Source organism: Motacilla alba, chromosome 13 (genome assembly GCF_015832195.1).
Source record: "Motacilla alba alba isolate MOTALB_02 chromosome 13, Motacilla_alba_V1.0_pri, whole genome shotgun sequence".
Taxonomy (NCBI): domain Eukaryota; kingdom Metazoa; phylum Chordata; class Aves; order Passeriformes; family Motacillidae; genus Motacilla; species Motacilla alba.
In genome coordinates, this window is record NC_052028.1 from 172,693 (window position 1) to 192,590 (window position 19,898).

Sequence of the window (19,898 nt, forward strand, 5' to 3'; positions counted from 1 at the left end):
TAGACTATTATTGTGAAATTTCTTAGTTCACTGGAGTACTTCTCCTACCCTGTCACACAAGCACATTTCTGGAATCCTGTTCTAATCTTGCTTCTTCAGTGAATCAAGGCCTGTTTAGTTTTCCATGTATTGAGATATAAACAATGTGGGGCAATAAGCAAGGAGGAGGCTTCAGCAGGGGCTGAACTAAGAAGGGGAATTACTTAATTAATCATACTTTTAATTGGGGATTCTTGACAATTAATTTGCTAAACTTATAAAAGTGTCAAAGCTATGTATCATGTGTGCATTCTGCCCTAAGTGCACCTGGTGGACCTTCAGTAAATGGTAACTGCTTTTTATAATTTTATCAATTTTTTATCATTTTAGTCTTCTTTGGCTTGTCATTTTAGGGCTGATAAGGCATCAGTCTGATGAAAAAGGTATAGTTGCGTATTGTACAGCTTTGTGTTCAAGCATGCTTTGTATCCTTTAACCTGTTGTTGACTGCCTGTTTTTCTTAGTCTTCTTTCTAGATTTTCTGAAGTTTTCTCAATAATAGGATGCCAGACTTTCAGCTTTCATAATATTCTTCATGTTCCAACTTTAATTCCTGCTAACTTATTCTATACTTGGTAAATACATAATATGCCTGTTTTGCCTGTAAGGAAATCTTGATCTCAGAAAATTCTGATCTTGAAAATTACCTTCTGAATGAAGGAGCTGGCCAGCTGTTGAGGTGAAATTGAGGTGAATGAGATGACATGCTATTGAACAGTTGCTTCTTGTAACACTCATAGAGTGAGTAAATAATGTGAGCTTCAGGACACATATATCTTTCTTAGAGTGACAGAATAAACTGTGCTACACATTTCCAAAAGGTAATTTTTACATCAGTTATTTATTCCTGTAGTAGCAGTGACAGGTGCAAAGCAAAAGCAAATCCTTTCATTCCTTTCCTTTCTTTCCTTTCTTTCCTTCCTTCCTTCCTTCCTTCCTTCCTTCCTTCCGCCCGCCCGCCCGCCCGCCCGCCCCTTCCTTCCGCCCCTTCCTTCCGCCCCTTCCTTCCGCCACTTCCTTCCTTCCTTCCGCCCCTTCCGCCCCTTCCTTCCGCCACTTCCTTCCTTCCTTCCGCCACTTCCTTCCTTCCTTCCGCCACTTCCTTCCTTCCTTCCGCCACTTCCTTCCTTCCGCCACTTCCTTCCTTCCGCCACTTCCTTCCTTCCGCCACTTCCTTCCTTCCTTCCGCCACTTCCTTCCTTCCGCCACTTCCTTCCGCCACTTCCTTCCTTCCGCCACTTCCTTCCTTCCGCCCGCCCCTTCCTTCCGCCACTTCCTTCCTTCCTTCCGCCACTTCCTTCCGCCACTTCCTTCCTTCCCCCAATCCAGTCTACCTTCTTTTTATAAGCAATTGTTCATTAAGTTCTAGTAACTAAGGATCTTTGAGGGGCTATTATTAATCACCTCTAGTACCTTATGGGAGTGAAATGTGAGCCTGCCCAACAGGCATTGCTGGAGCTGTCTCTTTGCAAATACCGCACTTCAAAATTAAGTCTTCTTACATCCAGTCATTTCCCATAAACTTTTCAGAGCTGCAAGACATTCGATTTCCTTGTATTAATCCAAATAGAATTCTTAAATAGACAATGAAATAAAGTAAAAATAAATATAGTGATGTGTGTTTAATAATCTTTGTAGAGTCCTTACAAATCAGGCAGAAATGTTAGAAAAAAATTGATTATGCATATATCAGTAGCAAATAATAGAAGCCTGGATTACATCCAAGTCATGTCATAACTGATTATTATGAGCAGATGGCTATATGTCTTCCCTGAATTCTGATGGCTTTAAGACTTTGCTTATACCAGTGGAGGATGCATCCTGATGTATTTCAAAACCGAAGTCAAGCTTCAGTGGAAATTGATGCAAAAGTATTTGTTAGCATATTTTAACAGCTTGGATACTACTTATCTTTAGATATTGTTTGATGTTTGCTATTCAGTACTTCTAGCACTTTCCTAAAGTGCTAGCTCTAAGTGAAAACAGAATGCATTAGAGCAAAATATGCTTTTTTAAGTCTTCAAAATAAGCAGGGATAATTGTAAAATAACATTTATTAAACACTTGTAGCACAATAGGGCAATGCCAAACTTGAAGGAGTTCAGAGTTAGTAAGGGTTTCTCTATGGGGCAAAAGTGAGTTTCCCTTTGCAGTGTCTTTGAGCTTGGAGCCTCACAGTACTGCTGCTTTGACGATTTGAGATCATATTATGGGAATTCCCACGTTTTGGAAATTTTCTGTTAAACAATTTAGGTTGTTTGTGAAATGTGAATCATTATAAGGAACTACTGTTAAGTCTCTTAACACTTTTGGTAATGGTGCATTTGTTGGAAATCTACTGCAGCACCATGAGAATAGGTGAAGCCCCCTCTCAAAGAAGAGCTCTTCTTCTCAGAGCTCTTCTCCCAAAGAAGAGCTTGGGCTCCCTGGGTCTCCCTGGGGCCACACTGCTGCTGGCCATCACTTCTGGGCTGTGCTCTGCCATCAGTGCAGCTCAGGTAAGAGATCTGTGGCTCCAGTTTCTAGCAGAAATGGTGCTTGGTGCATGGTGTGCAAATGCAGCTAAATTGTCAGACCAGTTTGGTGCGTGTGTGCTGGGCCAGGCCTGAGCTGGCTTTACTCACTGTGCGTATCCCTCATTTGCCTGATGCACTCAGAGTCCACGTGTTGCACACAATGAGGCGTCATTAAGCATCACAACCTGTGGCATGCAACACAGCTGGGATGTAAATGAGCCCCAAAGATATTGAATGGGGTGCTCAGGGTCAATCAGTGATTTTTCTAGACAATGACAAGAGGTTCCAGATACTGGGTTTGTGTGCAAGTAATGAATTGAGAGGTTACTTGCTCTGGACTTCCATCGCCAAAGCCTGGTTCAGTAGCCTCTGCACTGGCTGCCATGCCCACTGCTTGAACCAGAGGAATAGTTTCCCCAGATCCACCCTGAATCTCCACATAGGGACTAACAACATTTGTTTCCCTCTTATTTCTTTATTTTAAATAATAATTAGTCTAGCATAGCTGATTATGCAATTGCTGTTGAAGTAGTTTAGCTGGATTGCACTGCATTTTTAATATATACTTTCTCTCTTCAGACACCTCTTCAACATTCTCTCCAGTGCTCTGACCCAAGGTTTTATCTATAAATAATCTTGACCTATTGACTTTTACTCAATTGTTATTGTAAATGCTTCAGTGGATTAAGAGAATGCAACTGATGTGATACATTTTGATTGCAGGCAGCATTAAATTGGAATGCATTGGAACCCTGCTGAAGAGGGAGAAATTTGAGTTTTCAGTGATCATGAGAAAAACAAGAGGAGTATCTACTAAGAACTGTTTCATTCTAGGAAAAAAAAATTCTATTTCTGAAGGAAGGTTGTCACATGTAACACTGAAGAGAGAGGAGAAAGCTTGGAGATAGAAATGCTGTCACTGGGTGTCTCACTGCAGTTTAAGTACTCTACTTCTATGTGTTACAATCATGAAAAAGCCACTGTAATTCTGGGAGCTGTTGCTGAAAATACCCTTTTCTGAGCAAGTCATTAACTGAAACCGCAAGGCAGTACTTATGCTCTACAAGCTCACATAAAATTGAGGGTGGAGGGGGAAATGAAACCTGTATTTTATAATGGTTCAGTTGTACAGTCTGACATGCTTCGTTCATGTACTGCACATGGAGCTTGCTTTTTGTCTACTGAAGCCTACACAGTGCAATGACTGCTCCTGTTTCCCTTTCTTTATACAAATGGGAAAAGCATAACAAATGTTTTATTTCTGTCCTTATTGAGCTACTACTTTATTAGAAATGTTTCTACATAATTTGAAAACAATGAGGCCCATGCAGTCACCTTTCAATCTTTATTACTAAAGAGGAGCTAGAGAGATACATCATGCCCGTGTAAGATGTAAGTCTGTTGCTGGCTGGTTGCAAACCCATCTGGAGAAGCAGCAGTTATGGTAATTTCTATGCAAGGTGAAAACTTTGTTTTGAGCATAAATTCCTGATGAGGAATTCTCTGGAAATACATAAATAAATGTCAGAAGTTAGACACAGTTTGTTTCTTGTGCTTTTGGGCAGCTGGTGATATCTCCATGTGCTTATAGCCATAATAAGTAACTTGTAAAAGTACAGATATCATCAAACCTGGGCCAGCTCAGGAGCAGCTGAGTTGCTTTTCTGATGGCAGTGAAGGTGTTATTTGCAGCTTCCTTCTCTGGCTGCTGGTGATTAAACTTCTAATAAGCACAAGAAGACTTTAATTACGTTTGATCTTTCTAGGCTGTTTTGATACCAAGTGAACTTTTAAAAAGCCACAATCTTCTTCCACAGAGCTAAAAATGAGTTGAAATTCAGCCATGCAATTTTGAGCTGACACATTGGTAATTATAGAGAAGAAGGTGCATAAAAATAATATTCCAGCTGTACCAGGGCCCAAGGCCATCCTTGTGCAGTGCACTCGTGTTAGACCACTGCAACTGGGCAGTGCCTTGCAGAGCCTTGCTGCAGGAATACCCATGGCCAGAAAGGAGAGGAAAATTTAGGGGAAGGGATGAAGTACAGAAGTGTCTTTAGCAGAGCTGTGGCTACTGTTTGCAACTGGGCTGTGGGCTAAGTAGTGTGAGTTCTCCAGAATTTTATGCTGAGCTACTATATCAAATACAAATGCTGTAGCTTTTGTCATTGTCATTCTGGTTCTAAAGTGTTTTGATTTCTATCGAAAGTTATTCTGAGATAAATGTATCAGACTCAGCATTATCCTGTGCTGTTCCCACTGTTTCTGTATGTGCACAGCACTTACCTTGTACCAGCATGCACTAAATTTAAGAAATGAAAGAAAGTAACTATGTCAGGATATTTATTAATAGGACATTAGTGACATATTGCAATATCTTGGGTGAAATTTTTTGTAACACTAGCTAAATCCACAAACTGTTTGCAAATATGACTGACTTTGAGAAATGTCCCAGCTAATGCTGGGACAAAGTGGTATGCTTTGCTCATGAATTCTGCTCTCCTGAGAAGAATGAGACACAGTAATTTCAGAAAGGAAGACACAGCACATTTCAGAGTCCTTGTCTAAGACTGCAAGGTGGTTTCTGTTGATATTTCACCCACAAAAGTATGTCCTACACTCAAGCCAATTGTACCGTCCAAAGTCTCTAATGTAAATAAGGGATAAAATTTGCATTGCCCACTTTTTTTTTGGCAACCAACATTCTCAGAACTGATGAATTTCCAGATTTCTTTGCTTAGGCTTTGCTCTAAGATGTGATTAGTTAGTCAGTCATACCCTGTTGGCTTTCCAGTTTGCTTCTACCTTGTTTTGCAGGCCCTGAAGATGATCTGTTAGCAGTTACTCAGGGAGATAAAATTTTCTGTAGGTCTGATTTCATTTTTTTAAAGAGATAATTCAGTGATTACTGGATGGATGGATATGCAACTTTCCTTGTTTTGGAGGATGATAATGTGCCAGAGCTGCACTGCACCAGTGTTAGGCTTTGTTATTCCTCAACTCCTACTAGTTTGAAATATTTGTTACTGTTTTATGTGAGTGAACACCTTCAGATTTTCTTTTCAGGAGCTTTCAACTGGATTCTATAACCAAGACTCTTGATGAATATTGGGCTCATTATGCATCAGTTAAAAATGCAGGTCTAGGCTGCTTGCTGCCTAATCCTGCCTGAGAAGATGAAAGTGGGATCCAGCAACCCCAGGAAGGCTAGCTACAGTCTTAGTGTGCATGTTTGTGTTGTATCCTTATACCACTAGTACAAGGGTTTCTGTCAGCATTTGCCATATGCAGTGGCTGCTTCTGTCTTCCTTTTAGTAGGTCATTTACTATGAAAGTGACAGATCTTGGGCCTGTCTTTACCCTCTGAAAATAGATTAAAAGGTTAGGACATTAAGATGAAATGGTTAAAAGCAAACTGATGTCCAGAGTCCTAGGTATGCCACCTTAATAGGAGTTTTGTACAAAATGCTCCCACAGAACTGAATCTAAAGTAGAGCATGATCCAGGGTGTCAGAAAGTCAAGGGCCTGCTGGCTGTGTGATTCTGATTATGGCTGCGCCACCCCCCTCACCTGAACTTCTGGTACAGCTGGGTCCCCAAGAAGCTGATCTGGTTATTTACATCTGTTAAAATTTAATAAGCTAAAGGGATTGTTACCTGGCTGAAAGCTGATGCCATAAAGACAAAAGCATAGAAGAGACAACCTGTCTAGTCTAGCAGAAGAGTATCATGGGGTTAGGTGAAGTGTTTCTTACTTTACAACAGATTATCACAGAGATAAATGTGAGCTTAGTTTCTGTAAACATGGCAGGCTTTGCTGTTGTCATTTGTGCAGTGAAGAAAGCAAGGTCATGTCTGTTATTTGCTTGCTCATACTTTCAGCTTGGGCTGGATAAGTGAGATGAGTAGTAACCCAAGAGAGGGCTGCTTTACTGAAAGGCAAGTTGAAGAGAAAGCAAGTAACAACTTTGAAAACATGTAAGCAAAGTTAACAGCCCTTGTGCAGTACCAATGTTGCTTTAGCAGATGTGTTAATCCCAACATTCCTGGACATGGAAAGGCCTTTAACTCATAATAAACAAATACAAATACTTTGGAATTCAGCAGTAAATTCTAATGCTGTAAAAAAGACATGTCTGCTGTATGTGGTTTTTTCAATAACTCCTCAGTGATAGAATAAATACAGGCTACAGCACTTAACTAGGCTGTGGGAAAGTCATATTAATGGCAGAAAAAAAAGAAAAGGAAGTATTAATTACAGTGAACAACTGTGGTACATCTGAAGCTGCATATTATCTATCTCAAAATAGTGAATCTGTGATAGAACATCTAGTTCAAGTCTTTCCACCTCCCAAGTGAATCAATTAGAAAATATTAGAATCAAAATAACTCTTTGAATTCTTTGGAGTCACCATCATTAAACAGAAAGTGAAAGTGAATATTTAATTACATCTGCAATCAGGCTGGAAAATATGGGCTGTTACAGCTTTACTGCTGGTCAAGATGTATTCACTGGAAAGTGATGTGTTTCTGCATGGCAATCTTTCAAATTCAGCCTCCCAAAAGACCTTTGGGAAGGTTTGGATGAGTGAAGGCATATCAGATGCAATTACAAAAAGAATCAAAAGATCAAAAAGCAAGACTGAGGGCAGTATAGGAGAAAGCTGCAAAGCAAAACTGAAGGGAGAAAATACTGAAGAAAAAGTTTAAAAGCTTGACATTTTTCAGGCACTGAAGGAACAAGAGATGACTGAAAAATTCAGCAGGACTTCAAGAAATGATTTATTGAAAAAACCAGCAGACATTTCTCAGATTTGATGAGTTCTCAGCCTCAGTGCTCATGCTCACCTAGCAAGGTGGAGGTCAGACACCACCTTGATAGAAACCTGCCACAAGGAGGAGAGGAAATGCTGGATGAAATTTTGCTCACTCAAGGTCAGCCAAAATGCAATGAGCCTGTGATGCCTCCCAGTGTTCCAGGAAGACAACTGTGGTGAAGTGAAGCTTTATTAACTTTAAGCGGGCCAAGGATCAATTAATTTAGGAAAAAAGTAAGATTTGTCTTTGACTGTGTGTATGCTTACCCTCTGCACCCTAATTCAGTATTTCACGTGTTTTTACATTTGTGAGCAAAGCTGATTGTAAGACTAAAGGCAAAGCCTGGCTGTAACAAACCTCTCAGTTATTTTATTTATATTGCTCATCATCCCATGTGATGCCCTACAGCTCAGCCCAGTGTTCCTTCCTTCAGATGCTTTGGAACCTGTTGGATTCCAGTTCCATTGCTGTCTGAGCTTGGACATGGGTGCAACTGAGTCACAGTGAACACTGGCAATATGGACTTGAGGTAGCATTAGACCTCATCCTCTAGATTAAACCCAAGAGAAAGCTAGCATCAGATATTTGGATGCTTATTAGTGAAGAAGGAAAGATGTGGTATTGGTGCATGTGAAATACATTGGTGCATGTGAGTATTTATCCATAAGTAGAATTTATCTGAAATTGTTTCAAGTTTGCTGCTTGTAATAGTTTGCTTGCTTATGGAGTTTGCTTTCTAGAGCTGGACCCCTTCCATTTCCAGCTTCCGAGCTGTGTTGAGCATCTTGCAGAGTCAGAGCATATAAGCTCTTTGTGGAAAACAGCTTTTCTCAGCAGTAGTTAGTCCTCTATTCTTGTAGGCCATGAATCTCTGTAACTTCATTTAGTCATGCAGTGGAAGGATATGTTGCTTGCCACCAGAGCAGCGAGTGCCTTCTCAGGTTTGCCTATGACATGGCACAGTATATTTTATATATGGCGTTCCTTAAAAAATGTCACTACTGTTGGGTTTACTGGTGGAACAATTTCCAATGTATATGCTGCCCCTGGTTGTAGCAGGCACAGGGCCTGCAAGGCTACCCTGGCGGTCAGCAGCCTAAGATAGGAAATGCTGAGTCATGATGACTGGACCTTAGAAGCCCCTCTCCCTGCCTCCAGACCCTTGCTTATCTCTCTGTAAGACTATAGGTCACTTTCCTTTTGACCCTTACTATTGGGCAATTCCTAAAACCCCTGTGTGCTATACAAAGAGCTACTTTTGCCCAGCTCGGCAGAAGAGCTCTCCCTGCGACCTTCGCAGAAGATCAATAAAGACTTCCCTGTGAAACCTCATACAGCACTTCTCCTCTCTCTCCCTGCGGTGGCCTAAGGCACCTAGCAAGCTAAAGAGCTGAAATCACAAAATGAGCTGACAATTGCTAAGAGCTGATATCACCTAAGCTTGCTAAGGTAGCCTGGAGCTAGGAGCTGCTTGGGAACTCGGACAGGCTGTGCTCAACAGGACTGCACTATCTGGACCCTTGCAGCCCGCTGGGGGTATCCTGAAACCCGGCAGAGGCCGCATTAACTGATCTCCTTTGCTGCTGTCTGGACCAGTCATTTTTATGTGTGAATACTTATGCTAACCCATGTCTGTTCATATATTAAGTATCAATTTGCATAAACAAGGTTGTTGAATGCTGTAATTTAAATGCTAGGCACAGCTTTTTTTCTGTGACAGGAAGGTATGAAAAATAATTGTAATAAATATTTATAATAAAGAAACAACATAGAAATTGCTTTTGAATGGCTCTACAACAACCAGAAGACAAGTCCTGATGTTGTAGATTTAGAGTGAATCAGTTCTCTAAAAAGCATGGATTTACTAGCAAAAAGGTTTGTGTATTTGCTAAGGTAAAAAGAAATGAAATTATTTGGAATACTTTTTATTTTATTAATTTTTTTTCCTGCTGCTGCAAAATGAATCAAGTTGTACCTTTATAATATCTATCCCATGAAGCTGACTTGTGAATCAGAGATGAGTGGCAAAGCTCCTCTCAACTTGGCTCTTACTTCAAATGGAGAATTCCAGCATAAGTCAGGCTTAGCCCTGGCACAAGTCCTTTAGTATCAGCTCAGTGCTGGAAAAAGTGCCTTTGGGATCTGCTCATTTTTCAGACCCCAGCTAGCCAGATTAAACTTCAACTTAAGCTTGAAGACAGCTCCTTCTGGCCTTTTGGGCTAGGAGCTGACTGACTTCCTGCATGGATGTTGGGCAGCACTGGTAACATGTAGCCATGTTAGCTGACCTGTGTTCACTGTCTGGAACTGTGAGCAGTTGTGCCAGAGCTCTGCTTACAAGGGTGACCCTGCAGCTGGATGCATGTGCTTCTCTATATCCAGTTTCTAGAACAATGGCTCTACATGTGTTTTGGTGCATCTTAAGTATGTGACAAAGCAGAATCTAAATTTCAGTTTGGAATCTGAGTCTTCAGGTAAATGGCAGCAAGGAGAAAAATAATCAGGAGGCTCAGGAAATAACTTTGTTCCCCAGTAAATATACTGTAATGTATATTTACAGTGAATTTTAAAGATTTGTGTCTAAAAAATAGAGAATATGCTCAATTTTTGTGTTACACTTTTTCAAATTTCAGTAATTTATGAAATTGTCATTGTGACTTTCCTCAGAATTTAGCCTGGTAGAGTAGGGCTGATGCTGGTGCAACAGGGATTTCTTTTCTTTTTACTCCTATTTTTTTATCTCTTCCCAAGTCATTGGCAACAATTACTAGTTATTGGAGGACACTGTTTTGTTTAGATTGCCAAGCCCATATTAGAAGGCTGAGAAAGGTCAGTGCACTCCAGTAGATGATTTATTGTAAGAGGTCAGGTAAGTCTAAGATTTAAAATACCTACTGCAGGAGAAATAACTTTATTAGTGTGGTTTTACTTCTGAATCTCACAGAAGTGAAGCCAGTAACTCCACAAAGATCAGAAGCAGTGAATCTTCATTCCCATTTTTTCTCTCTGGTGTTGTTCAGTGCATTTGGAGGTTTTTTTTGATTTTTCCATGTGAAAGGTCAGGGCAATATTACTCTTTCTAATTTAGACTCATTAAAGAGAAAATAGTATCTATTTTAGGTTTTGAAATGGTACCATAGTCTGAATGTCATAGGGAAAAATGGCTTCATGGATAATGCCGTTCAGTGTTTGTCAAGTTAGGGTTTGCAGCTTTAGCTGAAACCTGACATCTGCCTGTCTCTCTATGCCTCTGTTCATACACAAGCTTGCTTGCAATTTGTGGCTGTGCTGGGGGGTGGGTTGCTGCGTCTAGGGGCTTCTGTAAATTGGAGAGGGTAAAGGCACTGGTAAGTGCTTCTCTACCGTGGAGCCCAGCAGAGCCCTCTGCCCACTTCTGAGCCAACCTGAATTCTGCAAGTTCCTCATAGCTGCTGTATTCCAGGGCTTTTCCCACTGGATTAATGAAATCTTGTTGACAATCTTCATGAGAGAGGACTGCAGAAGATTTGTTTCACATAAATTGGCTATTAAATTTTTTGCTGTTGTTGCTTTGGCAAGAACGAAATCTAAACCAAGGAATAAGTCTGCTGCGGAAGCCAGCTGGAGGGAATCTGAAAAAAAAACAAGAGCTGACTGGAATTTACTGATCTGCATGTAACTTCTCAGAAGTTATTTATTAGCTTCATGCAGAAACTGCCAGTCTGTAATTGTCTAGGTGGTTAATGTGGGCTCCATAGTATGGCAGTGGTTTGTGTAGTTTTTCTTTCACTGAGAGGCACTCCAGTGACACTCTGCTCCTCTTCAAAGATGAAAAAATTCCCACTCAGTGCAGGTTAGGAGCAGGGTTTTACTGAGGAGGGATCCATGCAATGTTAATCCAGCACCCATTTTCCAGTATACAAGTAAAACACTGACTCCCCTGCAAGAAATCCAAACAGGTCAGACAGCAGCTGAGAACCCTGTGATTGCTGCGGTAGATATCTGGTTTGCCCAAAGAAGATATATGCCCTGTCTCAGTGCCCATGCAGTCTGTGGGTCAAATTGAGTCTCCTATCACAAGTAACAGAACTTGTATACTACTTACACTAATCTAAGTATGGCTCAACTTCTTGGACTCCTAGAAATGCATTCTGGATGCCAATAGAGGAGAGGGGAACAGCAAAAAACCAGTACATTTTCTGCATGTGTGTAAAGTGCCCGATAGACAGGAGACTAATTTTGTTCTTTTTATGTGCATATATCTGTCTGGGGACTGTGCACAAAGTGTGGGAACATTTGACTGACCTCTGTGTGTATGTGAAATTGGCAGGGCTCCCTGAAGCGTGTGGTGAGCTGCTCCTGCCTGCAGCTGAGGGTTTGGCCCTGGTAGCATAGCAGGGAGGCTGCTTGTCAGCACTTCCGTGCCAGAGAGATAAGCATGGCTTGTTCAGCTCACTGAGTCATATGCTATAGAAGGTTTGGATTGGAAGACCATCTTGTTCCTACCCCCTGTCAGGGGCTGGGACACCTTTCACTAGACAGGTTGCTCCAGCCCCATCCAACCTGGTCTGGAACTCACACTCTAAAGGTGATGTATTACAAAAAGTTGATGCTCAGTCTTGAAGCATTTACCCTCAAATGAATAAATTAAAAGTAGTGCAGACATTCTGATCTGAATATATGCAGTTGAATTTGCTTTAGTTGGGGTTATTTCACACATTAGTGCATTGCCAGAAGTGGAAGTAGTGCGACAATGTGTCTCAGAGCTGTCTCCACCCTTCCATTGGTACATCTTGAAATGGAGTCTTTTTAATTAGTTATTAACTCCAGAGGACTGGTGTATTGAACAGAATTTGAAAATATCTGCCACCAATAATGTGATTTGGGGAGCACTTCAGCAGCAAGATAAAAGCTGTTATATAATTGTAACAGTAGTAATTCAGTCCACCAGCTAGCAGGAGAGGAATAGCATATATCCCTTTTATTGGAAGCATTCTTCATCTGCTGTAACCTTAATGTGAATTCTCTCACAAAAAATGAAGTTGAGATGGAGTTACAGATGGAAATACACACTTCTATTGCTGAGAGACTCATATTACAGAGACACTGCAGTTATTCTCCAAAAGAGGTGATTCTCTGCAAAATGCAGAAATCTCTAGACTTGTCAAGATTTTTGAGTGTCTTAACAGTATATTTTTCACATCATATCTTTGAAGCTCTACATGGTTCTGCCATGTTGGAATGTAGCTGAATCTAGATAAAAACTGGCTAAAGAAACAGATTTTTTTTTTCCAAAAAGAGTGCTGTTTTCCTTTAGTCGGAGGAAGGTTGAATTTGGCTCCCATTAAGATTTCAGGATTTCAGAAGCCCTGAAAACATTTAGTGGAAATGTCAGTGATTATAATAGCTTGGGAGCTACCGAAATTTTTTTTCTTTTTGTGAAACCCAGTGTAGAACAAACCTTATTTTATCCCATGGGTCTTATGGGAAGGAAGTTTCAGTTTATAGATCACACAATTATACTACTTTCTCAGTCGTTCCCAATCCCACTTAATTTACATTACTTGTGTATGTATGCTACAGTGGTGAGCTTCATGCTACAATTTAGTCTTTGTTTTAATTTGGTAAATAACTTTAGTGTACTGACTGCTGGCAGAAGTGTCACAGACCTTGTGGTTTCCACAGGGATGATGGAATTCCCCGTGATTGTTTGCATAGATACTAATAAAAAACTGCCCTCCCTAAGCTTGCTTTTGTGTGGAATTGCTGTAGCTGTAGAGAGGTATTAGGTACAATCTGGTTTTGGTTGGCTATTTAGGGCAGGTACCACATCTGAACTTCAAAGCCTGTTTATATCCACTCTGCAACCAAGTCTGCTCCATCCTGCACAGATGTAGTGTAGTTCAATTCACAATAACGACAAAGCAAAATACTCCCAGGCAATCCACTAGACTGATGGTAATGTACTGAGATGCTGTCTTAGGTTGCAAATTCAAGACGTGGCCAGGGGTGTGTATTCTAGTGCCATCTCTTAGAGGTGGGGCAGTTATCTGCTGTTAATGGGCCAGCTGTTCAACCAGGTGGGGCAGTTTTCTGTATCTGTTCCACAACCAATCCTCCCTCTGTGGAGATATCTTCTGTTAATGGACCATTGAGTGTCACTGGATGACTGATAAAATTACATCATCCCCTTGAGAGATGCTCCACCCAGGGGGAGGAGCCAAGCATTCCTACCTGGATATAATCTGAGATTTGGAACATCAGAGCAGCCTTTTCCCACTGGATTCCCAGAGGAGCAGCTTTCTTCTCCACTGGATTCCTAGAGGAAGACGAAGCCCATCTACACCACCACTAGACCTTCAGAGGAAAACTCCACCCTTCTACAGGATCCTTGCTCCAACAGAACCATACTTGTCACTCCAGGAGGACCGCAGCCACCATTTAATGGGACTGCAACCAACACCCCGACCCACAAAGTGTGAGGTTGTATTCTGACTCTGTCAGTGTTGTTTTGTATTACTGCATTTTTTTTTTTTAAATTTATTTTTCCTCATAAAGAACTGTTTCCTCCTAAAGAACTCATAAAGAATTATTCCTACTCCCATTTTTTTGCCTGAGAGCCCCTTATTTTCCACATTAAAATAATTTGGAGGCAGAGGGCTTACATTTTCCATTTCAAGAGAGGCTTCTGCCTTCCTTAGTAGACACCTGTCTTTTCAAACCAAGACAGGTGCACCTTTGTGTCAGAACCAAACTCTGAATTTACTGCAGGCATGTTTACAGACAGAGCCTCAGTACATCCCTGATGTACTGAGTGAGGCAGTGCCCTGCCCTATACACCTCACCCTGGCAGCGGCTGCCAATCCGTGTCACACTGGATGCAATGCCCCACACCCAACCCCTGGAGCCCCTAACACAGTGCCTGAGGGGCCAAATGACCAGAAGCCCCACCTGGGGAAAGGGCCAAAGGGTATTTTAAGGTCACAGGGCATGAAGCACTCATATGTCTTGACCCTACCTCCTCTTGGAATTTCTATTGGAATACCACTGGAACCCAGGAGCTGGTAGCTGTATATGTATTTTTCTGTACCACTTCTGTCTTTCTCTCTTTCTTCTAATTCCCTCTTCTTGGAATTTTTGAGTAATTTAGAATCAAATGGGCCTAAAGTTTGCTAAGTTGAATCGGCCCAGTTAATTCTTTGAGAAGTGCTTTTTATTGATTGAATGTTGCACTAAACCTTTTGCCAAAGTTCCTCAATTTTCTGAAGTTACCAGTAAAGTTCTTTTGATTGTTTTGATCTCTTGAGAATATATTGTCAGCACTTCTACTGTGTGTCTAACTCAGCATCTATAAACAACCATAAACCCTTTTAAAAACCTCATCAGTGGAGGCGTTTGGGGCCTTACACCTTGGCAACACTTGACTTCTGCTAGTGACAGTTTGTCTAGATTGAAGATTCCAGTTTTGACATCTTGGAGACATTGGCTGTAGCCTCTGGTCAACCTCCAGCCTTTTTCGAATGCACAAGTCCCAAGAAAAGGGATTTTCCACATGTACACTGTAGCCTATGTAATATTTTGTTCTGTAAATGCAAATAAAATACTAATAAAATAAATAAAAATATTTGAATTTAAAAAAGCTTAAGAATTTCACACAGCTGTTCAGTGCCTGGTTCAGATCAATGTAGTCTGAGGGACCGCAACTGGAACTGGATGACTGGAGAAGCAAGGGCAGTGGGACCTCAGCTGTGGCCAGCCTGGAGGAAGGAGTGGGGGCTGGATGGAAGGCACGGAAAGTTGCACAGACCAGGACAGGGTCCTCCCACTATGACAAAGGCCCCTGTGTGCCTCCATTCTTGGGCAATTCCCTGCGAACTGATGTGTTTCATTTCAGGACTTGGGTATTCAAACAGTATCTTCCCCCAGGCATTTCTCACAAAAAATTACATTGATGTGTTTTGAGTTATGAAACAATAAAAATTTAATTATTTTGTGCAATGCCTTCTGCAACTAGAAACTAAGGGGAAGGTCTTTTCTTGTATACACTGAGGATGCAAATATACCTGTGCATGCAAAGACAGATGCTAGCAGCAGGCGAACAGCAGGTAAGGCAAGGTTGTACCTCCAGGGACACCAGCATTTGGGGAGCTGGGACCTGCATCTGAGGGAATCTACTGCAAAGTTAGAGGAAAGCTAAGAAAACTTGTTGAGACAGGGTGGTTTGTTCTGTGCTGAATTTCCTCTGAAAAATACAGTATTTGCACAGATGCTGCCCTAATCTCAGTCATCACGTATAAGTAGCAAATAAATTTGGGTTTTGAGACCTGCCTCAGTGTATTTAACACCTTCTATACCTAAGCACTTGCTATTTCACTTTCTGAGAAAACATAACCAGATGTATAGCTGATTTTTTGAAATATGACAGTACTGAAAAAATGCTGGGAATTGCTCTACCTCCTCCCAGTCACTCGATGTTTTTAGAGTTTTGTTTCAACAGTTTTTTGTTTTAATATCCTTGAAAAGGATGTGCACATATATACTTGGCAGAAAAATAAGTTAATTGTCTTGCATGTCTTTTGGGTGTTTGCATATCTTGCATATCTTTCTGTGAGAAAAGATATGAAGAAAAAGTATTGTGGTGAAATTTTCTGTTTCCCCCTTGGCACTTAGTCATTTTTCTCTGACTTTTCTGCTTGAGAAGACTGTTGGAGATTGCTGCTCTCTACCTTTCTGTCAGAGTTTTAATTAGCAGGAGCGCACAGCCCGTGCAGCTGGGGCTTTGATGCCTTGCTCACTATTGCTTCCCACTCAGAAGATTTCTGTTCATTCCGAGTTGGTATCCAGCCCAAAGCCCTGGCTTCCCCTGAGACCCTCAGCATGTCTACAGGACTCCAGTTTAGTATTCACTGGAAGAGCTGCACTAATACTCCCATGCTAGACCTACAGGCTGCTGGTTGGAGCCATAAGGGAACGGGAGGAAGAATTAGCCTGTGTGTTTATGTAGCTGTGCTCCAGTAAATATTTTGATGCATGTGCTGCCAGCTCTGGTCTGAGGGAATCTACCTAGCATTTAAATTTTGATGGGGAGCTGTTTTGAATAATAACAGTGCAGCTGGCTGTGAGTCAGTGCATGTGTGTTGACTTAAAAAAAAATCCTCAAAGCTTAACGCTTGCTGAATGCCGAGCTGCAGTGCTTTGCTTTTTCCCTCCTCCTTCCTTCTTTCTTGTCTGGTCTTTCTCTGTTTTGTTTTGTTCTTGGGGGCATTTCACATAGATTTTGTTCACTGTCAGTGGAGGGGTGGGGTAATAGGAATTAAAAAAAAATCCTAGCCAAAATAAATCCTCCCCAAAAACTCACGAGTAGCTTTTGCAATGGGTGCTGTCATGGGTACATTCTCTTCTCTACAAACGAAACAAAGAAGACCATCAAAAGGTAAGACCTCCTGCTATGCTTTTCCTGTCCCTTTGGTTTATTTGCTGTGGGAGACATTTGCATGGGGAAGGGAGGAGAAAATGAACATGTGCCACTTGCAAGTAACTGGGCAATGTTTTTGTGAGGGGTAATTTGCAGAGGAGAGTGGGATGCTTGGTGGTGGAGAAAACATGTGGGCATGAGAAAATTGCTGTGGAGGGGTTTGGGGGTTGAAAAGAATTGGAAATACTGTAATCCTTAATGCAGGTATATATGAGGAGGAGAAACTCAGGGCATCATATGCAGAGCACTTGCAGAAGAGACTTGTTTATTTCCAAATCCCATGCTGTATAAACCCTTTGAAGAGGGAATAAAATGTAGATATACAGCAAATCCTTCCCAATACCTTTGGGTTTCTGTCTCAGGAAGTATTGTTAGTTAGTGCTCCATATTCAGTAATCCAGCACCAAGCGTGCAATACTAATGATGTGTGTTTCATAAAGATTAGCAAGAAGGCAAAAAATTAGGATGTTTTTGTAAAAGAGAGAAGCAGGAACTCATTAAAATGAGAAAATAAACAGCAGTTCCAGGGATTTTGATCCTTAAATCCATAAATATTGCCTATAAATGCTGATTTTTCAGGAGGTCTGGTTTGTATAGTATTTGCTTGAGCTTTGCTCTATTTTCTTCAGGGTTAATTTGAAGATTTCAGGGTGTTGCCGAGCAGAAAGTTGAAAGCACTGTCAGGGGCACATCCATGCCTTACAGAACGAGTATTTTTTAGAAAACAAAAGGAAAAACTCTATACCTTTAGCAATATTTGTGCTATTTAGAAATATTCCCTGCCTGAACCTCTGCATTTTAGAGTCTCTTTATAGGGAGGTCTCTAGACCACTGGATCTGTTGCTCAGTTCATATATATGCTTTTGAACTGAGCAACAGATTTTCTTGCAATTTAAGTTGGAAACTGTCTTAGGAAATATCAAACACCAATTAATGATGCAGAAGAGAAGTGGGCAAAGGCTGTGAGATTTGTTTGTGGCAAGTTTGTGAGCAAAAGTCTGTGTTCCTGATACCTGTAGAGTAACGTTTTAACATTGGAGTGTGTGTACATAGTTTACAGTTCAGCTTTCTGTCTGACTGTAATGCTCTCATAATTGTGCAGTTGTTTGGGACATGTATGACACTACTTAAAATGCAAGAAGAGCTGTGTAACTGTCTAAGCACTGAGTTACACCTGAAGCTGGGAAACTTGTGCTTAGGCACTGCACTACACAAGAACTGAACAAGAAAAATGTGCTGGGCATGGTGATTGCTGTGACACCAAGGGGTGTCTTGTCCACTTGCCAGGAACCTGGGAGCTTATTTCCACTAAATGTAGATAATTTGTGGCTGAACATATCCATTCTCTGTGACTTTATTGTCTTGTGATTGGCTCTGATGGATGCAAGCCATTGCTTTTTGTTGGAGGTCACCTGCAGTAAAAATCCAGGATATGGTCACACATTTTAACCTTTACAATGGAATTCACTCTTGCTGATGCCTGCTGGCAGTGGTTGTTCAGCTATATTTATCAAAACCTGTGTTCCCAGAGTTATATCCTCTTGGCTCTGATGTGTTATCTGTGTGGTTTGCTGGTGTGTTTTACACTGATGGTTAGCACTTCACCTTGTGAGCAGTGAAACACTAATGCTGGGCTTGAATACAATCTGAAATTATTCTTTGTCAGTTAAATAGTCAATCACCCCTACATGATGGACTTGATTCCTTGGTGCTGCCCACATGTTCCCTTGGCATCTCCTCCAGCCCTCAACCATTCTGGTGGCCTCTACCAGACAATGCTCTACCACATTCAAGTCTGTCTTGGTCTGGGGAGTCCAAAACTGGCCCCAGCACTCTGGCTGTGCTTGCCAAAGTGCTGAGCAGAGAGAAAGGATCATTTGTCCCAGTGTTTGCTGCATGGCTGTTGGTGTAGCTTGATGTAGGGGCTTCTCTGCCAGAGGGCAGCTGGCTAGTGGTGCCTGGGTGCCACTGCTCCATTGGCTATTGCTAAATTTATCTTTGATTGAGTAAAATGTTTATTTTATTATTAGATTATCACATTATTAATTATTATATTTACCTTTGTGTTTATCTGAATATTTCAGGACTTTGTGTAGTAGGTTAAACAAGGGCCTGGAGAAATAGCTGTAACAGGGCTAGATCCACACCTCTACAAATGCTCTCTCATGCTGGCAAGTATGTGCTCCTCCAAGTAGAGCAGCTCACACCAGTGTCTGAAGCTTTGATTCTCTGGTGTAATAAAGTAAAAAGTAAAAAAAAACAGGCATTGTTTCAAGAAAATAAACAATAAACAGGTCATGTCTAAAGTTAGGCAGACCCGGAGATCAGTTAATACCAGGAAGCCCATGGTGAGTCAGGGCAGAGTGGGTACAAGTGGCCCATGCTGAACCCTTCCAGCTTGAGCACATGACACAGCTCTGCCTGTGCTGCTCGCCCTCATGTCCTGCTTGTGGCTGGGTCTGGGGTGTTGGCAGTGGGACTGGGGGCTGGTTTGGTTATTCCAGCTGTGAGCAGAAAGGCTGGAAAGGACATACTAGCACTGTTCAAGAATACAAGATTAAATTGCTTGTTCTGATGAAAATGGGGAGCCCGAATCAATAAAGGCAGGAGTGACACAGAAATTGTCAAGTGGAGAGCAGTGGTCCATCAAGCATGATACCTTGTCTCTGGGAGAGGACAGCATTGTGCGTTGGTACAGGAGGACGTGATTTGCCTGGCTCAAATGTAAAAACTTAATCCAATATAACTGGGCTTTTTGTGTTGGTAGGTTGGGACCCACATGCCCTGTCCTGCAGGATAGAGATTTTTGCTTCTTAGACTTGCAATCCTATCATTAAAGCTGCAGAAGCTTTCCCTGTTCACTGAAGTGTCCCCAGACAGTCTGTGAGATTGTGCTGTTAGCTTTGAGGCTCAGGACAGTTGCACCAATTATTTGTATACTTCATTAGGAATTGTTTCCTGTTGGGATTCCTGTCTGCTTTTCCAGCATTCTGAGTTGACCTACTAAAAGAGAAAACCTCTTTCTACCACGTTCACTTCACTTGTATGTCAGACCAGCATTCCTGGGATGC

At 41.4% G+C, this 19,898-nt stretch overlaps 1 protein-coding gene across 7 annotated transcripts in view; it reads left to right on the plus strand.

Annotated features, from left to right (window-relative positions):
• Positions 1-19,898, plus strand: part of KCNIP1 (potassium voltage-gated channel interacting protein 1) — a 285,944-nt gene that overhangs the window by 94,552 nt on the left and 171,494 nt on the right. For 4 of the 7 annotated variants that reach the window (XM_038149897.1, XM_038149896.1, XM_038149898.1 and 1 more), the window contains exon 1: positions 16,115-16,785. The exons of the other annotated variants lie outside the window; for them this stretch is intronic. Coding sequence is in view for 1 of the 4 variants with exons in the window: in XM_038149895.1 (XP_038005823.1) it covers positions 16,725-16,785 (61 nt within the window). In the remaining 3 variants the exon portion in view is untranslated. Of the gene's footprint in view, positions 1-16,114; positions 16,786-19,898 lie in introns of those variants that run through there. 7 annotated transcript variants of the gene reach the window in all.